At 35.8% G+C, this 21,389-nt stretch overlaps 1 protein-coding gene across 7 annotated transcripts in view; it reads right to left on the bottom strand.

Moving 5' to 3' along the window:
• Positions 1 to 21,389, bottom strand: part of TJP1 (tight junction protein 1) — a 245,780-nt gene that overhangs the window by 62,077 nt on the left and 162,314 nt on the right. For all 7 annotated transcript variants that reach the window (XM_060617846.3, XM_060617843.3, XM_060617844.3 and 4 more), the window contains 2 exons: positions 18,027 to 18,083; positions 178 to 302 (listed from right to left, as the gene is read on the bottom strand). In XM_060617846.3, coding sequence (XP_060473829.1) covers positions 178 to 302; positions 18,027 to 18,083 — 182 coding nt within the window. The remainder of the gene's footprint in view (positions 1 to 177; positions 303 to 18,026; positions 18,084 to 21,389) is intronic.

Here is a 21,389-nt window from a genome sequence, read left to right as displayed (position 1 = left end):
CAAACTGCGTGGCAAGTTTTTTTTTTCACCATTTTTATTTTTACAGTGACTAGCTTTCTGTTTATGATAGACATAAATGGCAATATATATTAAAGAATGCACTAGTGCTATGTGCCAGTGACCAAGGGTAGGAACGGTGCTTGTAACATAGGCACCCAAAAGAGCAAATGCACTTACTGTAGCTGTCCTTCAGCAGGTCCCCCTTTCAGAACATCTGAGATTACTATTGACGTTTCCCCACTCTGAAAATGAGGGTTATCTCTTCCACCAGATATTGCAATTCCAAATCCAAATCCAGGAGCCTAAAGTAATAATTATAGGAAAACAATGCCAGTACGAAAAATAACTATTCATTCTATCACACTCTATAATCTAAAAAAGTTTAGATATAAAAATTACAATCTTATTACACCTTACACCTATGATCCAAACACTTGGGTAGATTCATATCAGAATGATCTATCCTGGTATGGGAATGCATGTTCTAATAAATGCTGGACATAAAAGAATATTAAAAACTGACAATTACATGAGTGCTTTTTAAGTACTAAAATACATTTAAAAATTCTCAACACTGAAATCCTGGAATTTATTTTTGATTATCAAAAGGGTTCCTGAAGGTATTGGCAGTATACTAGTGTGACCATCACAAACACTGGCAACTAACTTATAGAATAAACAATTAGTATAAACATCTGATGCCATTTTGTATAATAAATCAACACCTGTGAAAATCAAATATGTTATTTCACCTTCCCTCAATTATGCTAAAAATATCTTTAGGAAGTAGTACATTATAATCATGTCTTACATGCACACTGCATATAACAGAAAGTAGAACCATATCAAACCTTTTAAAATATGTTTTTAATTAAAGGAAATAACACATGACATACTTCTAAATGAACTGAAAATCTTAGTCACAATGACTAAAGCCATGCCAATACAAAAAAGAAATTCAAAATATTTCCAAGTTATTAAAAAATTAATCTTAAAGAAATCCACACCATTCCCTTGAAATTAAACGAAGTATTCAGAGTTGTCTAAAGAAACATCAAATATTTTCCTAGGGTTCCAGAATCACTAAAGCAGAGGAGTATGTTTTCATATAACACTGTATTACACTATGTACTACAATCTAAACCACCTGAGGAGATAGGCTATCTAGTCCACAAGAGAGGAGACTATATCCACCACAGACTAGGCATATGTCATGACCTCCCCCCCTTCCTACCCCAAAGCCTAATGAAGTAACAAGAACGAAAAAAGAAAAACTCCTTAAAAAAGAATAAACACCAGTAATTCCACTTGTAGGTATATACCCCCCCAAATGAAAACATATGCCCATACAAAGACTTAAACCCAAATGTTCATAGCCTCATCATTTATAATAGCCAAAAAGGGAAAAACAACCCAAATATCCATCAACATGGATAATGTTTATTTATCCAAATGAATAAATAAAAATGTGTACATCCATACAATGGAATAGTATTTGCAGTAAAAGGAAATGAAGTAGTAGCACATGCTGTGAGAGAAGCCAATCACAAAAGACCATATACAGTATAATTCCATTTACAAGAAATGTTCAGAAAAGACAAATTCAAATCTGTACGTGGTGTTGTCTAAAACAAGGGATGGGAAAGGATGGAGAGACTGGGCAGTAATAGCTTATGGTACAGTATTTCTTTTTTAGGGTAATGAAAATACTGAAGGAATGACTGGTGATGGTCATACAACTCTGTGAATATACTAAGAACCATCAAATTGTATGCTTTAAAGGGTGAATTGGATGGTATGCAAATTATATTGCAATAAAGCTAATGCAAAAAATGGTTAATGCTGAAAAAAAAAAAAACCAAACAGGAAAACATCTAGCTAGCCAAAAACAATGGCATCTGTCTGAATCTGTCTCCTTATATATCTTCCCAAAATAATATAAGAACGAATCACTACACAAAACCATTCCCTTATTATAACTTGAAGACAGACAATATCCAAATTTCAAAACAGCCAGAAACAGGCCTAAAACTTCAAAAATAAATGATTAGCATGAAACACCTGTTAGCACAGCATTAGAAATATAAGAAACTACTTTACAGAACAAATTCAAATACATCTGAAAACCTACACGAACCAGACAATTCCCTAGGGAAACACACAATTATTGAAATGACTCCATCAGAAATTAAAAATGCAATTTAAACAATGTAATTTCTGGAGAAGAAATAGAGAACATTATGAGGGAATTATCCCACAAAAAAAGCACCAGGAACAAGATGATTTCATAGGAGAATTCCACCAACTTCATAGAAGAATTCATAAGAGAATTCATAGGATGATTTCATAGAATTCATAGCCTCAAAGCTCCATATAACTCATCCAGAGCACTGAAAATGAAGGAAAGCTTCTCAACTCTTTTTTAAAAAGCAACTAGAATACTGGTATCTAACTCTGATAGTGACTGTCCATAAAGACAGAGCCCCACTACAAATATTAAAGCCCAACATAATTTATGTATATCTATCTATACAAAAAGTATTAAGCCAAAAAAGAGCAAACAGGGGGCATATAAATACTCCATGACAAAGGGATTTATTATAGGAATGCAAGATTGATATATAAGGAAATTCGCTGGTATCATATATCCTATTATTAAATTTCAATGGAAAAAAATTTTATGATTATATCCAAAGATCCTGAAAAGGACTTTGACAAAATCCAACATTCACTAATAAGAAATTTAAAAAAATGAAAGAAAATGCATTCAATTGTAACATGTTGCTTTTTAGTAAATTACATGAAGAAATCCAGTTTCGTATACATATGTAATTTAAAAAAGAAAGAGTTATTTTAGTAGCCCTTTTAGGTAATTATGGATATTGTTTGATCTTAAACCAAAACTTGATATCAGTTTAACAGTCGCAATGCACAATCTGAATACCAATAAATACTTTGTACTGTTACATGAATACCCATTGGCCAGTTTTACACTTTCAATGGATATTTCACCCATCATGATTTTATAACAGGATGCCTTAGTCATTTGAAAAGTACTTAAAGCAAATTATTCTTCTGCTTTTTTTTGTTTTTCCTTGGAAGAAGCTCAGACTAATCTTTTTTTTTTTTTTTTAAATGTTTATTTCTGAGACAGAGACAGAGCATGAGTGGGGGAGGGGCAGAGAGAGAGAGGGAGACACAGAATCCAAAGCAGGCTCTAGGCTCCGAGCTGTCAGCACAGAGCCTGATGCCAGGCTCGAACTCACAAACTGTGAGATCATGACCAGAGCCAAAGTCAGTCGCTCAACCGACTGAGCCACCCAGGTGCCCCAGACTAATCTTTTATTCTATGTACTTTTATATTGTTCATTTACATCTTGCTTGGTAATTCTTTCATTTAAAAATTTAAAAATAACACAAAAAAATTATAAAGAAATGCTGAAAATATCAGGAACTTTCGATGAGAAAGAGATGAGAAGATATTTTCCTTAAGGTTTTACTTGTGAGCCAGTCTAAGTGTAGTTTTTGGCTGCAGTGAACCAGGGTCGAAAACCTGGCCTGCACCACTGCTTCTGTGCAGCTCCAGCACTTAGTAAGGCAGGGAATTCCTGGATTAGTGCTTGCTACAGTTCATTTAATGATTATCCAGATGTCTGTGATCCCCAAATCTGGCTGGGGATGAGAATCATTTGAGAACAGTTTCAAAGCCCACCTCATACCAATTAAATAAAACCGGAAGAGGGGCGCTGGCAAGCATTTTTTAAAAAGTGATTCTAATGGACAACCAGGGCTGAGAACCCCAGCCTTAAATGCTTTGTGAACTTCAGACCAGGTTGGTAATCAAGAACCTTCAAAGCTCTCTGAGGTACCTGGGTGGCTTGGTTGGTTAAGTGTCCGACTTCTGATTTTGGCTCAGGTCCTGATCTCACAGTTCATGAGATGGATCCCCACATCAGGCTCTGTGTTGACAGCATGGAACCTTCTTGGGACCCTCTCTCTGCCCCTCCCCTGCTCGGGCATGCGCATTCTCCCTCTCTCTCAAAATAAATAAATTAAGAAAAAAAATTCAAAGGTTTCAACTATTCCACACTTCCCCTTCCCTCTACCTTCACCATTGTCTTATTTGACCTTCTCAATAGGTTTCTTACCTCCACCTACTTACAATTTACCTTCCCTCATGTTTGAAGGGTTATCATTTTTTTAAAGTTTATTTATTTTGAGAGAGAGAAAGAGAGAATGCATGTCAGCATGAGGAGGGGGAGGGGAAGAAGGAGGGGAGAGAGAGAGAGAGAGAATGAATGCCAAGCAGTCTCTGTACAGATAGTATAGAGCCCAACGTAGGGCTCAATTCTACAAACCGTGAGATCATGACCTGAGCCAAAATCAAGAGGTGGATGCTTAACCAATGGAACCACCCAGACATCCTTGAAGAGTTACCACTGTAAAACAATCTAATCCTGTCATTCCATTGGCCATAGGTTCAAATTCTTTAGTATGAAGCATTGTGAAATACAACTCCAACTTGCTTCCCAGCACCCTAGTCTTTGCTCTAAACACACAGAACCACGAATACCTGCTTAAGCATGCCATACATTAGCAAACTCTATTTTGTATCTCCTCTCTACACCTAGGATTCCTTTAGCATCTCATCAGTCTTGCAAGTTTCAGTTCATTAAAATCCAAGTTCAGCGTCACCCCATTCATAAAACCAAACCACTTTTCCACTAGTAGAAGAGATATACACTTCTACTTAACAAATGGCACTGTAAATAGCCTGGGGTATCAAGGCCCAGCCTGGGAGGGATTCACATACTCATCTACATATTCCAGCTAAGAACAACCCTGCCAGGGCCTAACACAAAGTGATTTGTCAACAATAACAAACTAGGGACTCAGCTGGTTAAGCGTCTGACTTCAGCTCAGGTGAGTTTAAGCCCTGTGTTGGGCTCTGTGCTGACAGCTCAGAGCCTGGAGCCTGGTTCGGATTCTGTGTCTCCCTCTCTCTCTGCCCCTCCCCTGTTCGTGCTCTGTCTCTCTCAAAAATGAATCAACATTAAAAAAAATTACAAAAAAAAATAACAAACTAAAACAAGTATATGATTATTCAATTTAATTTTAACTAAATTCCCCTTTATAGAAAGCTGTTTTTTTTAAACTAGCACTAATTTGACCATTAGCAGCTCAGACTTCTGGAAAAATAAACAGCCATAGTATCATGGATTCTGAACCTTCCTGAATTCTCAAATAAAAACAAGCAGGGCAACTGCATGATAAATAAACAAACAAACAAAAAAACCACAGACATTTACAACAAATCCAGGTAACCAATAAATGCTCTTCAGGTATAAAACACAAGCAGTCAGGGCTGAGCAACCAGCTATGAGACTTGTGTGTTCCCAATACCTACGTGGAAGGAAAGCCATACAGTGTCTGACATACCTAAGACCTGAAGAACCCCCAAATAACTGATAGGTATTCTTCACTGGAAAGAATGGCAGAACAATTTGAGAACAGCAGTGGAAACTGGGAGGGATTTCCCCTGCTCTAATAGTGGGTGAGAGCAAGGAATCAGGCAGCAGAGCCTGAATCAACTGGAGCAGTGTGACCCCTAGGAATTCTCAACACTGACCTATCAGGCCTTTCTGGACAGGGCCCAACACTGTGGAGAAACTTCTGGCAGTGCAATCAAAGTTGGGCGGGACAGGAATAACAGAGACAAAAGAGAAGGTCCAGATAAAAGTGTGCAAAAGGCAAATAGCTAGGAAATGTCAGAAAGCAGCAGTAAGGTTTTTTGGCCGACATGCATGCAAGTACGTGTACAAACACACACAGGAAAACAGCCAATTTCTAAAGAACTCAAAAGAACTAATTTTATATAAAATGAGCAAAAAAAAAGTTAACAGGATCAAATCCCTTACAAAATTACTATAAATATAGTGAGTAGCAGAATAATATCCCTACAGAAAAGGGAAGCATGCCAGAATGAGTGTTCAAAAAAAAGAGGAAAAAACGACCAAAACTGTTACTATTTAAAAACTAAAAGGCATGAGGAAAATAGGTAAGGCATGAAAGAACATAAATAAGAATTAGAAAAACTCAAAAATGAGTTGACAGAATTCAAGAGCTAATTTATAAATTTGAAAGTCATTTTTGATAGGAACACAAGACTGTAAGAGAAAAAGAAAGCAAAAACAGAGAAATCTTTTTAAAACCAAAAAAGAAATGATACATAAGATTTTTTTTAAAATTCTGAAAGAAAGTAAGTATTGCAAGATAGGCAATAGAGATACAACATATGTACAGCAGGAGTCCCTAAAAAACTAAACCAAAATAAGGGAAAAGAACAATAAAACCAGTAAAAAAAAAAACAAAAACAAACAAAACTTAACCAATACTATTATTTTTTTAATTAAACTACATACTCAAAGGATGCATACTGCTATAGATATGAGAGTTATCTGAGAGTATCAATTCAGAAAGACTAACACCAAAGATCTACCCAAATAAAATGATTATATTTTAAGGAAAAAGACTCTCTGACATCTAGGCAAAAAAATCTCCTAATTTATAAAGAAACTTAGATTATCATCACACTTGGATAGCAAAATGTTATGCCAAAGATAACACAGTTAAAATACTCAAAAGAAACATGGGGTGCCTGGGTGGCTCAGTCAGTTAAACGTCAGACTTCAGCTCAGGTCATGATCTCACTGTTTGTGAGTTCGAGCCCTGCGTCAGGCTCTGTGCTGACAGCTCAGAGCCTGGAGCCTGCTTTGGATTCTGTCTCCCCCTCTCTCTGTTCCTCCTCCTCTTGTGCTCTGTCTCTGTCTCTCAAAAATGAATAAACATTCAAAAAAAATTTTTTTTAATAAAATAAAATACTCAAAGGAAACAGTAAGCCAAGGATTTTACATCCACTAGAATGGACAGAATGGAAAGCATAAAAGGCACACATGAGCTAATAAACATGCAAAAAGAGAGAATACCGTTTTCATGATCTTCCTTAAGAATCTAATAGAAAATGACTTTCTGACAATCAAAATAAGAGACACATAGAGAGCACTGGTGAGAAGCATTAAATATATACTTACTTCTAAGATTAAATGAGGATTAAGGGATGAAAGGATTAAAGTATGTAATAGCTATATGAGCTACATATAGTAAAAATCTTTTTTTTAAATGGGGAGAAGAATAAGGATAGCATGTGTAAAAATTTTTATCATTGTGTTCAGTAATCAAAATTGCCAGTGGCAGAATGATTATTATTCTTCACAATCATATGCTCTGTACTGGACTTACTAAATGACTAACATGGTTGCCTTCCCAAGGGATTTTCAAAAGAAACCAAATTAGTCCATTTTTTTCTCTTGTATTTTTACAATAAACACTTTGTAGGTGTGCCCAAAGATAGCTGACTTTTACACGCTTACATGAGAAAATGTCCAGATAATGTTTTTTATTATGGTGGTGAGGGAAGGGATTAAAGAGAATACATACAATCTCATGTATTTGTGCACACACATATACAGTTATAGCTTTTGGATGGAAGAGAATCAAAGAATTGTACTTTCACCATATTTTATCCTTTTGAGACCATAAGCACCCATGAGCAGCAACAGCTTAAATGTTTCTATCTTTGCCTGGTAGGGAAACTGAATTTATGATAAGAGGCCTGAAATCTGTTCAGTTTCTTGTCCAGTTTTACTGAACATTAACCATGCCCATTCCTTTATATATCATTATGACTGCTTTTGCCTTGAGTAGTTGCAACAGGGATCCTATCTATGGCCCACAACGCTGAAATAATTTACTATCTGACTCTTTACAGAAAAGGTTTGCCCAGTCATGTGTGTTAAAGCATTTTTTGATTCCTTAAAAAAAAGGGAGGTGAGGGGAGGAGTAGTTCCTAAAAGTTGACTTAGCTGCAGAAACATCTGGATAATCTCTTTTCCAAACATTCTTCTCTGTACTCTTTAAAAAAACTTTTTTAATGTTTATTTATTCTTGAGGGAGAGAGAGCCAGAGCGAGAATGGGGTAGTGGCAGAGAGAGAGGGAGACACAGAATCTGAAACAGGTTCCAGGCTCTGAGCTGTCAGCACAGAGCCTGATGCGGGGCTTGAACTCACTCACAAGCCATGAGATCATGACTCGAGCTGAAATTGGATGCTTAACTGACTGAGCCACCCAGGCGCCCTTCTTCTCTGTTCTCTTTAAAGATGCCCAGTTCTCTAGTTACAGATTTCCCTTGTTACTGTCTATTTTTTCTCCTGGCTTTCCATGCCACATTTTTACAATCAGCTAACTTAATCTTTCCTAACTTTTTTTGCCAATTACAGTTTAACTCTTCTCCACTTGTTCTTCCAATCAATCCTCAACATTCTATGACACCTGGGACGCCTGGGTGGCTCAGCTGGTTAAGCATCTAACTTCAGCTCAGGTCAAGATCTTAAAGTTCATGAGTTCAAGTCCCGCATCAAGCCCTGCACTAACAGCTCAGAGCCTAGAGCCTGCTTTGGATTCTGTGCCTTCCTCTCTCTGCCCCTCCCCCACTCGGTCTTTCAAAAATAAATAAATTTAATAACAAAAAAAATTCTATGAAACCTATTCTAATTGTTTTCCCAATGGACATTGGGATCACAGAATTTTAAAACCAAATAGATTGTCAGCAATCATTTGATTCAACTTCCTTTTTACAAACGAAGGCAGAAGGTCGGGGGTCCTATGTGTGCCTCTACTACTTTCAGATTATGACTTTATGTAGGACCTCTGTGGACTTGAGTTCCCTCACTTAAAAGAGATTAGGATTCTATTAACTCTGATACACTTTGATTCTATGAGGTTTTAAAGGCCTGTTCAAAATTAGTTAGTGCTGAGGTGCCTGGATGGCTCAGCTAGTTAAGTGTCCGATTCTTGATTTCAGCTCAGGTCATGATCTCACCATTCATGAGATCAATACCCATGTCAGGGCTCCACACTGACAGCATGGAGCCTGCTTGGGATTCTGTCTGTCTCCCTCTCTCCCTCCCCCGCTGCTCATGTTCTCTATCTCTTTCTCGATCTCAATAAATTAATTAATTAATTAATTAAGCTTTAAAAAAGAGAGATCAAAAAAGACCCTTAAAGCAGTTTTCTACCTACCTTGGTAGTTCTCAGAATGTTGCTTAAATTATCTTGACTGTTAGGTTGGTTCCTTTTTATCTTTGTGTCCTTAAACAGTCCCCTGGCTACTCAAATTGTGTGTGTATGTGTCCCCATTTATTTTCACACTCTCTAACAATTCTGATTCTCAATCTGTAGCTTCCATTTGTAATTCCTATTCTATTTTCTTACTCCCAGCTTCTTACAGGACACCTCCAACTGCTCTTCTCCAAAACTGTCATTTTCTCCACAAAACTGGACCTCGCCACCTATGTTCTACTCTTAAAAAAACACCAAAAAACAAACAAAAACACCAAAAAACAACAAGACCCAAACTTGGGCTGCTTCCTTACCAAACTTACTTCTTTTTATTTATTGCATGTATAGGTAGCTTATGTGATAGAATTATAGGAGTTCTGAATTTCAGAAATTATATTCCATACACATTTTTAAAATTTAAAATTAATTTGACATATAAATGGAAAAAGCATTACATGCTAAGTCCAATGACCTGGGCTCAAGTTATAGCTTTTATGCAGCATTTCACAAGACCTATCTGACACTCAGTTTACTTTGTGTTCCTATGAACACCTTCTTCACAGAACATTAAAATGAAGAGTTCAAAACACTTACAATGCACTCTACCAAGGTAAACAATGGCCTTCAATCAGCTAATACAAGCCTACCTTAGTTTACATGTTTACATCAGTGTAAATGCTTACTTTATACCCATCTTATACCAATTTGGTGCTACTTACCAGATATGAAGGATTTCTCCCCCTCCCCCTGCCACCTGCTCAACTTGGGACAAGTTAAATGAGATATAAGTCACATAACATAAAATTCACCCTTTAAAATGTACAATTCAATGTTTTTATGTAGTCAGAGGTGTACAACCATCACAATTAATTTGGCAACATTTTCATCACCCTAAAAAGAAATTCCTTACCTCTTTATAGCCATCATCCCTCTATGTCCCCAACCCTAAGCAACCACTAGTCTATGTTCTATTTACCTGTTCTGACCATTTCTTATAAATGGAATTATACAATATATGGTCCTTTGACTGGCTTCCTTCACTTAGTATAATGTTTTCAACATTTATCCATAGTGTAGCATGTATCAGTGTAGCATGTATTAGAAAGACTATACTTCCCCCCACCGTACTGTCTTGGCACCTTGTTCCAAATTTACTTCTTATTCAGTCACCTCACTAGCTGACACATTTGACTGCTCACCCTTAGAATATCTCCTAACTAGGTTCCTTTCTTTCAACTTTTACCCTTAATTCTTTAATATACAAATACTCAGATAATCTTTAAATAATGCTTTTTAAGAAAATAAAAAAAGATGACCAACTCATTCCTTTAAATTCCTAAATAAGAATTTGCTTAATTGTTCAAAGGATCATAAAAATACATATGCATTTTCTAAGAGAGAACATCTGAAGCTAAAGAAAGTGTAGGTGGGTCACGGTGGCAAGAGGGGTAGAACACAGGACCCTCTGAATGCCATTAGCATCTCAAGCTACAGACCTGCACTTCCCAATGACAGCCATTAGACACATCATGAGTGAGCACTTAAAACATGGTTAGTCTTACCTGAAATTGTGCTGAAATTGCAAAATGTACATTGGTTGTGTAAGAGTCAGAATGAGAAAAGTTTACCAAGTTTTGAATATTGAGTACATATAGAAAATGACATTTTAAACAAAATTTTATAATCTTATTTAACTCAATGTGTTTAAAATATTTTAACTTCACCTCTATTTTACATTTTTTAATGTGAAGACTAAAAAGTTTTAAACTACAGATGTGGTCTGCATTTGCATTGTATTGCTACTGGACAATGCTGCTATACAGACTTTCCCTAAGAGTGACTTTATTGAACAGGCTGGCCTTCTAGGGAATTAAGTTTTATTGGGCATAACCAAGTACCAAGCACCAAAGGGATAGGAAATTGATTAAGATTTCCTACCCTTGAGAAAATTATAATGCAGTAGGAGAAGGGCTAGACAACAACCAAAGGAATATATTCATCTGTCACTGAGGCTCAATGGGGAGACCAGAATCCATGAGGCAAGGAGTTCTGCCTGTTTTTGTTCTCTACGCTTACAATAGAGAGAAATACCAAAAAATCACTTAGCCTTGAATATTAAATAGGATTTCAGTGGTTTCTAGCATTCTAAGGTGAAGAAAGTTTCCTCTGAGAACACAAACAGATGAGACAATATGGAAGCATATCATATATTATTCTTGACAATAAATAGGAGAAAACTTTAAGTTTTAGTCCACAGTAATTTTATTCTTTCAAAAGAAGTTAATTCCACCTTTCTTATCACTGACTGTCAGATGTCAAAGAATATGATTTGACCGTATTTGGCAATACTCGGTATCTATACTACAAGTTATTGCCGAAAGCATACAGCCTCAAATTATCTTCTTTACACACCACAATTGCCAAAAACCCATGAGCTCACCTCAAGGAGAATGACTTTCTCCTTCTTCTGTCAATGCTTCTTAAAAATGCAATGCCAGGACTGCCTGGGTGGCTCAGTCGGTTAAGTGTCTGATGTTGGATCAGGTCATGATCTCAAGGTTCATGAGTTTAAGCCCCACATCAGGCTCTCTGTTATCAGAGAGCTTGCTTCAGATCCTGTCCCTCTCTCTCGCTGTCACTCCCCGCCACTCTCAAAAATAAACAAACATTAATGAAAAAAAAAAAACCACTAAAAAAAAAATATGACGCCAGAGGCCATCGTCCTCCATTTCAAACTGGAACATTTTAAAAACGCGTATTAGGGGCCCCATTCCAAACCAAATGAATCAGAACCTCTGTTCACTGGGGGATGACCAAGTTGACTTCTCTTTATAATAAACCTGGAGAGCCACTGCTCTAAGTCAGTTATCAGCAAACTATAGCCTCCAGGCCGAAATAATAAGTAAATAAAGTTTTACTGAAATATAACCAGACCCACTTGTTTACCTACTGTCTGTGGTTGCTTCTGCAATACAACTGTAGAGTTGAGTAGCTGTGACAAATTTATGGTCTACAACATGTAAAATGTTTACTTATCATCCAGCACTTCAAAATACATTGTGCTGATAATGCTCTAAAATAGTCTAAATCTTACTCTGGATCAACTCAGAACACCAAAAGACTGTCAGATTTGAAAGTACTGTTCTGTGGCCTCAGAGAATGAAGTCAACTGAATTATGCTTTGGCATATATGTCTCAATTTGTACTGACAGGGCTAATTTTAAAAACCTTCAAAAAACAATTCCTGAAAAACAATAAAAAAACAATTCCTAGAGGGATGGTCTTTGAAGACTTCCATTCTGTCACAGTCTCTGTGATGAGGCCCAGAAGCAACACAGGTCTATGTTCCCAGCATAACAGTGAACATGTTTAAAACCAAAGAATTATTAATTACAAACTCATCTCTATGTATCTTCTGATGACATTTTTCTGGGCTGGTACCTTTCTTTCTTTTTCTTTTAATATTTATTTATTTTGGAGAGAGACAGAGACAGAATGCGAGTGGGTTAGGGGCAGAGAGAGAGGGAGACATAGAAGCAGAAGTGGGCTCCAGGCTCTGAGCTGTCAGCACAGCTGACATGGGTAGCTTGAACTCACAAGCTGTGAGATCATGACCTGAGCCGAAGTTGGATGCTCAACTGAATGAGCTATCCAGGCGCCTGGGCTGGTACCTTTCTCATAGCAAAAGAAAACTGAAGTATGAGAAGAGGTCATCTACAGAACAGAACCACACTCATCTTCTAAATAGAAAACTCAGACTTGCCTGATTATTACACCTACCACGAGTTGGTATGATACTTCTAACACATTTAGAAAATTGGATTCTGTTTTCTCAATATTCGAGATCTTTTCCTACTTTACCTGAGCTAATGAAATACAGATCTGTAGTAAAATCACTTAGCATTCCCCCACATCTGAAAACCTAACAAAACCAAGCAAAGCAGCAGAAAGGAGAAACAAATTTAGCTGATCTGTGTCTTCTTTTATTTACACTTAAAAGGTATGAGGAAAAAACAAACATGTGATAATGCCAAATTATCTCTACGGTTTTGAGTGATCTAGCTTCTACCTAAAGAAATTATATAAGGAACAGCAATTTAAACCCAATGTAAGCAAAAGAAAGGAAATATTAAAATAAGAGCAGAAATCAAGGAAACAAAAAATAAAAAGTATTGATGAAAACAAAATCTGGTTTTTTAAAAGATCAATAAGATTGTTCAATCTCTAGCTAGATTGACCAGGAAATAAAAGACATAAATTACCAATATCAGAATGAAAAAAGGGACATTATTACAGATCCTACAACATTAGAATAAGGGAATATTAACCATTTTATATCCATAAATTTGACAACTTAGATGAAAGGGACAAATACTTTGAAACATACAAATTACCAAAGTTACCCAAAAAACTAATAAAGAGATATGTAACTTGAATAATCCTATATAAAATTAAAGAAACTGAATTTAAAGTTAAAAGCCTTCCCCCCCCAAAAACAAACACACACACACACACACACACACACACACACAACACAAAAATCCCTCCTGGAGCAGATGGCTACACTGGTGAATTCTAAATTCTATCAAGCATTTAAGTAAGAAATAACATCAACTGTACAAGAACTCTACCAGAAAACACAATAGGAAGAAATACTTTCCAACAGCTGGTTTTGAGGCTAGTAGCTTTCCCTGATACTAAAACTAGAGAAAAACAATATGAGAGAAAAGTCTAGCAAATCAACCTATTAATATATAAGATGGAAAAGAAATCACAACCAAATAGAATTTATCTTGGGAATGCAAAACTGTTCAGTATTCAAAAAGCAAGGCAATGATTATACCAACAAACTAGTAAGAATACTCATTTCCTAACCTCAGGCACTACTTGTAAAAACAAAGTACTGGCGGGGCACCTTGGTAGCTCACTTGGTTAAGCGTCTGACTTTGACTCAGGTCGTGATCTCACGATTCGTGAGTTCTAGCCCTGTGTTTAGCTCTTTGCTGACCTTAACCTCATAAACAGCATATACAATAACCTGACAGTTAACATCATACTTAATGGTGAAAGACAGAATATTTTAATCTAAAATTAGGAATAAGGCAAGGAGGTCTGCTCACCATAATATCTTGGAAATCCTAGCTGGTGCAATAAGGCAAGAAAAAGAAACTGCATACAGATCAGATCAAAAGGAAGAAATAAAACTGCCTCTATTCACAGATGCCATGACTACATAGAAGAAAAGTTGTAAGTTCATTTATTAAAAAAAAAAAAAATCAATAGTATTTCTACATATGAACAATCAAAAATTTAAATGAAAAAAATACCATGTACAATAGATTCAGGAAACATGAAATGTACTTAACTAAAAACCTAGCAAAATGTGTGTAAGATCTGCATGCTGAACACTATAAAACAGTAATAAGAAAATAAAAGAATGGAAAAATACATCATGTTCAAAGTTTGGAAGACTCAGTATTGTCAGTTCTCCCTGAATTAATCTATAATGTAATAAAAATCTCAGATTTTTTTATTTGACAAACTTACTCTAAAATTTGTGTAGAAAAGAAAGAGAACTAAAATAGTCAAAACAATTAAAAAAAATAAATTTGGAGGATTCACACTACCTGATTCCTACACCTAATATAAATCTATAATAACAAATGCAGAAGTGACTGGCAGATGGGATAGGCACACAGGATCTACAGAACAGACTAGGGAAAGACCTATTTTTGACAAAGGTAGAAAGCATTTCATGAAGAAAGGAAAATGTTTTCATAAACAACTGCCCAAAAGTTTGTGGACATCCATATTAAAAAAAAAAAAAAAAATCCTCTGCCCACATGTGATAACACACACAAAATTTAACTCAAAACATCCAGAAAAAATCCTGTGACCCTGGGCTTAGCAAAAACATCTCAAAAGCATGATTGATAAAAGTAAAAACTAACAAACTGGACTTTTATCAAAATTTAAAACTTATGCTCTGCAAAACACACTATTAAGAGAAGGAAAAAAGCAAGTTGTAGACTGGGAAAAATATGTGCAAAACAATATCTGATAAATAACTTGTACCTTGAATATATAAATAACTCTCAAAACTCAGTAACAACCTCAGTGCACCAAAGGACACAATCAACAGAGGGAAAGGCAATTCCTGGAATGAGAAAAAATATTTACAAGTCATATATCTGCTAAGGAGCTAATAATATTCAGAACATATAAAGAATTCCTAAAACTCAACAACTAAAAACAAATAACCGAATTAAAAAATGGGCAAAGAACTTGAATGGATGGTAATTTTATGTGTATTTTACTGCAACCAATACAAAAACAAACAAAAACCCCCATAATACCTCAATATTAAGAAAACAAACAACCCTATTAAAAGTGGGCAAAGGATTTAAATATATTTTACCAAAGAAGATATATGGATGACAAGCATACAGACTTTAATGTCCTTAGTCTTTAGAGAAATGCAAACTAAAACCACAATGACAAACACACTACACAACTATTAGAATGGCTAAAGTTAGGGGGGCAAAAAAACCCTGATAATATCAAGTGTTGACAAGGATACAAAAGCAACAGAACTCTTATACACAGCCAATGGAGATGCAAAATGGTACAGACCATTTGGTGGTTTCTCGTAAATGTTCACTTACGATAAGACTCAGAGCAAGCCCATTCCTAAATATTTACCCAAGAGAAATGAAAAGTTATGTTCATACAAAAACCTGTACACTATAGAGAATTATAACCACAAAAAACTGCAAAATATCCAAATAATTCTACATCCATACAATGGAATAATACTCAAGCAATAAGGAACTAAAAATAATGGCAACAAGAGAAACTACTGATAAAAGCAACGTCATGGAGAAATCACAAATGCATTAGGCTTAGAGTATAAGAAGTAAATGCTGAGAGTATAAGAAGCTAGTCTTAGAAGACTATATATTGTATGAAATCATTTACATGACTATATGGAAAAAAAACACACCAGTGGCTACCAAGTGCCGGGGGAGGGGAACAAAGTTGATGACAAATGGGTACAAGAGAAAAGTTTCAGGTGATGGGACAGTTCCGTATTTTGGTTGTGCTGGTGCTTACATGACTATACGAATTTATCAAACAGAGAACTGTACACAGAGGATAAATTTTACTATATGCAAATTATACCAATAAAAGCAATAAAGGTGTTAAGAAAATGTAATGTGATAAAATAAAACACATAATACAAAATTATATCACAACCAAACACTTATAAGGTATGAAGTTATTTTATAACATGTTTAATCTGACTTAAAAATGCTACCTAATAGCACATTTCAAACAGAGTGGCCATATTTCAACCTTAACAATTAAAAGTTAAGGTTATTGTTACTTAAATGATTTCTTCTACCACTTAGGGAGACATAAAAAAAAAAGCCAACCATATCTTATCTGAAATCACTGTTTTTTAATAATTAATTTACCCATTATCTATTATGTTCAGATTCAAACATATACAAGATAATCAGGGGCAGAGTTCAGGAACTTAATTTACATACCCCTTTCTATTTTCCTAGTAATGGATACAGCTGGTAGAAACAGTAGTGTGAAGTATTTAAATATTCTCTAATCTCTTTCTATTCATTCTGAAGAGTTAGCTCTTTTCAAAGCAGGACTGGGGAGAATTATGGAAGGCACTTCCTTCATGGTAAGCATAAATAGGTCCCATTAGCCCCATTTTAAACCTATGAAAACCCAGGCTCCAGCAGGGGGTTATTAGATCACTTACTCCTTTCTAAAAGAAAAGAGGAAGGAACTAGGATTCAAATTCAGAGCAGTCTCATTCAGACACAAAGCTCTTTTTCATTTTCTTTTTTTAAGTTTATTTATTTTGAGACACAGACAGCCCAAGTGGGGGAAGGGCAGAGAGGGAGGAAGGAAGAGGGAGAGAAACGGGGGGGGGGGGGGGGGAGGGAGGGAGAGAGAGGGAGAAAGAAAGAGAGAGAGAGAGAGAGAGAGAGAGAGAGAGAGAGAGAGAGAGAATCCCAAACAGGCTTCATGCTGGCAGCACAGAGCCCGACAGGGGGCTCAAACTCAAGAAACCTTGAAATCATGACCTGAGCCGAAACCTAGAGTCAGATGCTCAATGGACTGGGCCACCCAGGTGCCCCCCTTGGTTTTTTTAATTTGGGAAAGAGAGAGTGCACATGCACCAGTGCAAGGGAGGAGGGAGAAAGAGAATCCCAAGGAGGTTCCATGCTCAACGTAGAGCCTGATGTGGAGCTCAATCCCATGACCCTGGGATCATGACCAAAATCAAAGATACTCAACTGACTGAGCCACCCAGGGGCCCCCAAAGCTCTTAATCTTACCCAGCTTACTGCTATTTGCTCTCTGTCCATCTGCAACTGCTTAAACAATAGCTTGGATCTACATGTTTCAAATCAAAAATATCTTTTAAGGTTTTATTACTCACACAATCTGGTTTGATTTTAACCCTATAATACCTGCACATATATTCAGAAAGTCTGAAGGAGTTTACAGTTTATATCAACATGCAATGTGTTCTATCTGATGATTCAAATTTTTAAAAATAAATCACTTACTTTCTCAAGTCAGGAATAAAATAAACCAAATATACAAATAATCACCAAAAGGATATATGAAAAAGTAATCATGTTCACCTCTAACCTTAATAAAGAATTTATTGCAACTCTAATTTTAAACAAAGGAATATAGAAAAGTTTTTTCCCCTTTCTTCTGACTTCCTGACATCTGGCTTTCCTCTATTGTTTTCCAAAGCTGCCAGTATCCTGAGTTATACACAGAGTATTTACTGCAACAGAAAACTTACCCTGTGAAGCGTCACTGTGTGTTGTTCCCATATAGCTGTTTCCTCCATTGCTGTGTTCTGAGAAAGGAAAAGAAAAACAAATCATTTCTCTGTTAAGAAAATGTCTTTAATAAAGTGAGTGAGATAATCCAGCAAACAATTTGCACACTGAAATACCAAAATTCATGCTGTTAATATTAGATATTCTGAAAAGAGTTTAATAATTATGGAAGGCTTTTGTTTGCTTTTTGTTTTTGTTGTAAGAGACAGGAAACTACACACAGGAACTTCCTTTGTTTTTAACTTAATTTGGACAGATGCTGCTCTACATTCATTTCATGTCAGCTCAAACTGGCATTCAAGCTAATTCTGTAGTAACTTTATACTTAACATCAGATAGAAAAGAATAAAAGTTGGAATAGTACTATTTTAAATATCTGATGACACATAAAACATTAAAAAGCATTGCGCAGTGTAACTGTGCAAAGGAAGGAAAAGTCAAATACTTTTTAACTCAGTAAGTATAAATATACATGTTACCGGAAACTAGATAAGACCATTAGATATGTTTGGACATTGGTTGCTTTAATATCACATAGTTAAACACTACTGCACCACCTAGTTTCAGTTTTGCTACAGAATTATCTTTTCAAGCTCTGGTTATAACCCTTAAGTAAAAAGAAAAAAAAAAAGTTTTTTCTAGTATATGTATCGTGGTCACACAAAACAAAAAAACAAATTAACTACAAAGTACCCCCAAGAATCACCATTAAATTAAACCAACACACCTTCAATCCAGGTACTACTCAAACCACAGTGTAGCTCAGGCTCACCTCCTGTCAAGAACCTCTTAGTAAAGCGGGAAATAAGTTACTATTCAAGGCATTAGCACTAAAGAATTGAAAAAAAATTTCTTAGAAATTGGGTTAATTGCTCTTAGAGGCTTAAATAATTCAGTCTCTTTTAATGTTACCATTTTATGGAACTGGGGTTACTAAAAATATATTATATTTACAAACTTTTTTTTTTTTAACAAAGTCCTTTCCAGAATTAACAAAAAGCTGGGTAGAAGGGGAGAATGCTGAGCATGACATTCTCAGAACATCACAGGTTACCCACTGTTAGAAATGCTGATTTCACAAGTGAGATCCGTCTTTTATCACACTGCTGTCATTTAGCATCGTGAGAATATGCCCATCAAGGTACCATGGACCCATTTCTCCTTTCCCACAACATCTTTAATCGAAGATTAATGCCACTTTAGAAAATGAATCCCTATAAGGAAAGCCTGTTTCCCTAAATTCAAAGCAACTAGATTAACTTCCCTGCCAGATGAAAAAAGAGGGAGAAAGGATCTCTCTGTTCACTCCCATAGATAAGAACTACCAACCTTACCAGAGTTTTGTTTCAATCTTCCAATCAAATGCAGCAAAACCTCCCTTTAATGAAACTCTGCTAGAAACAAAGCTGTTTTGTTTTTTCACAAAAACTGACCAGGATTTAATGTATTTAAAAAAATTCCTCCATCAATGTGAAGTAACGATGATAGGAGTAATTCTGCTAAACATCGAGAGTCCTACTGAAATATACATGATAAAAATATCTGCAATAATTGCCAGTTTGTCCAATCTTAGCTGACTTATTAAAAATGAGAACTGCTTGCATGGCTCTAAACTCATCTACTCTCAATCCACTTTAACCAGCAGCATTGCTTCAACTGCCTTTTCAATCCCTTTCATATCAATGCAAAGGGAAAGTGATCTGACAACAGACAAGTACCTTGATAACATATTCTTTGGTATGAAGCAGCTTATCAACCTCCATATGATTTTAATCACCACAAGTTTTCCATTTTCCAAAAGAGTATTAATCAAACAAGGAATTCATTTAATGTTAAGGAGGGAAAAGCAGGTTATGAAACAACATATATTGTTATTCTAATTTTAAACGTAAGTAGTAAAGGAGGCTGAAAAGACACAAAGTGTTAACACTGATCATCTTCAAAGTGAAGGGATTAGGAAGAACATTTTTCATTAGGTATTGTATCTTTTTGCTTTCCTTTCTTTATTCCCAATCAGAATAAACTGCCAGTGTATTTTAAACCACATTCACCAAATCCCTTTGGAAACTTCAAATATATTTATTAACTTTGTTTTAGGAAACCAAGTAATATTTAAGGAAATTATTTTGTTTTATTGTTAATTATAAAAAGTAGTTATTCAACTGTTGGTAAGGGATCTGTTGGTAAGGTCTTAATGTACAAGCCTGAAGAAAACTTCAGTAAGAGAAATTAATTTTGTTCAGATAAGGGAAAAACTAAAAATACTACAACTGTCTGGCATTCCAATCAAAATGAATATTTCTTTGGACGGATTAGAAAAGTACACATCTCAACTAACTCAATGGCTTCCCAAAAAAGGGTAGTAATCGCTCATTCTCTGTTAAAGCCAAACATAGCCTTATTAGCTTGATTTATCACAAGGGAGACGTATGCAATAGAGATTGAGACATTTAAAAAAGGTGATTAATCAGGCTCTTGACCAGCACATTAAACCAATTTAATCCACAATATGAATGAGTTATTATGCCTTGCCAATCCTACCACTTAAACCACAAAACAACAACAAAATGTAGTCCTAGTTTAAATCACGAAGCATGTCCTCTCCTCTCCACTCTCTAGCCTTTGGTTTCCTTCAGTGGCAGAAGCAGCCAAATTCTATCCATGTTTGTTTACATTACCAGGTAGACCTTACAAGGAGTTCTCAATGAATAGAGAAGAGGATAGATGAATGAATGGGTTTATGATAATGCAAATATAGTCAAATATAATGGAAGACTCTTATTTGTCAGGATTCAAGCATCCATTGCAAAATTCTTTTGACTTTACTATGTTCAAAAATAATAATAAAGTGGGCGTGGGGGGGTCTTACAGTAAATCACTCAAAATTGAAGGCTAAAAGTGATATGAAACAGTTTTTATACTAATAAACACGACTTTTGTGCTGTTGGGTTTTTTTTGAGAAAGAGTGCACGCGTGCACACAGATGCACAAGTGGGGAAGGGGCAGAGAGAGAGAGGGAGAGAAAATCTTAATTAACCAGGCTCCACACTTAGCAGGAAGCCTGACACAGGGCTCAATCCCAGGACTCTGGGATCATGACTGAGCCCAAATCAAGAGTCAGATGCTTAACCCACTCTGCCACCCAGGAACCCCTATTAAACACTATTTTTGTAAGCGCTACTAAAAGAAAAAAAAAAGTTCACTAATAACAGAATTTTGATGCTTTAGAAAAAGGGGGACAGAAGGTTTCTTTTGTTAGAATACCTAAGAGTACCTTACGTTTTCACTATGACCCCTTCTGTAGTGTTTTATCAAGTTCATCT

Source organism: Panthera onca, chromosome B3 (assembly GCF_046562875.1).
Source record: "Panthera onca isolate mPanOnc1 chromosome B3, mPanOnc1 haplotype 2, whole genome shotgun sequence".
Taxonomy (NCBI): domain Eukaryota; kingdom Metazoa; phylum Chordata; class Mammalia; order Carnivora; family Felidae; genus Panthera; species Panthera onca.
Note: the sequence above shows the minus strand (reverse complement) of the source record. Positions and strands in the feature narration are given on the sequence as shown.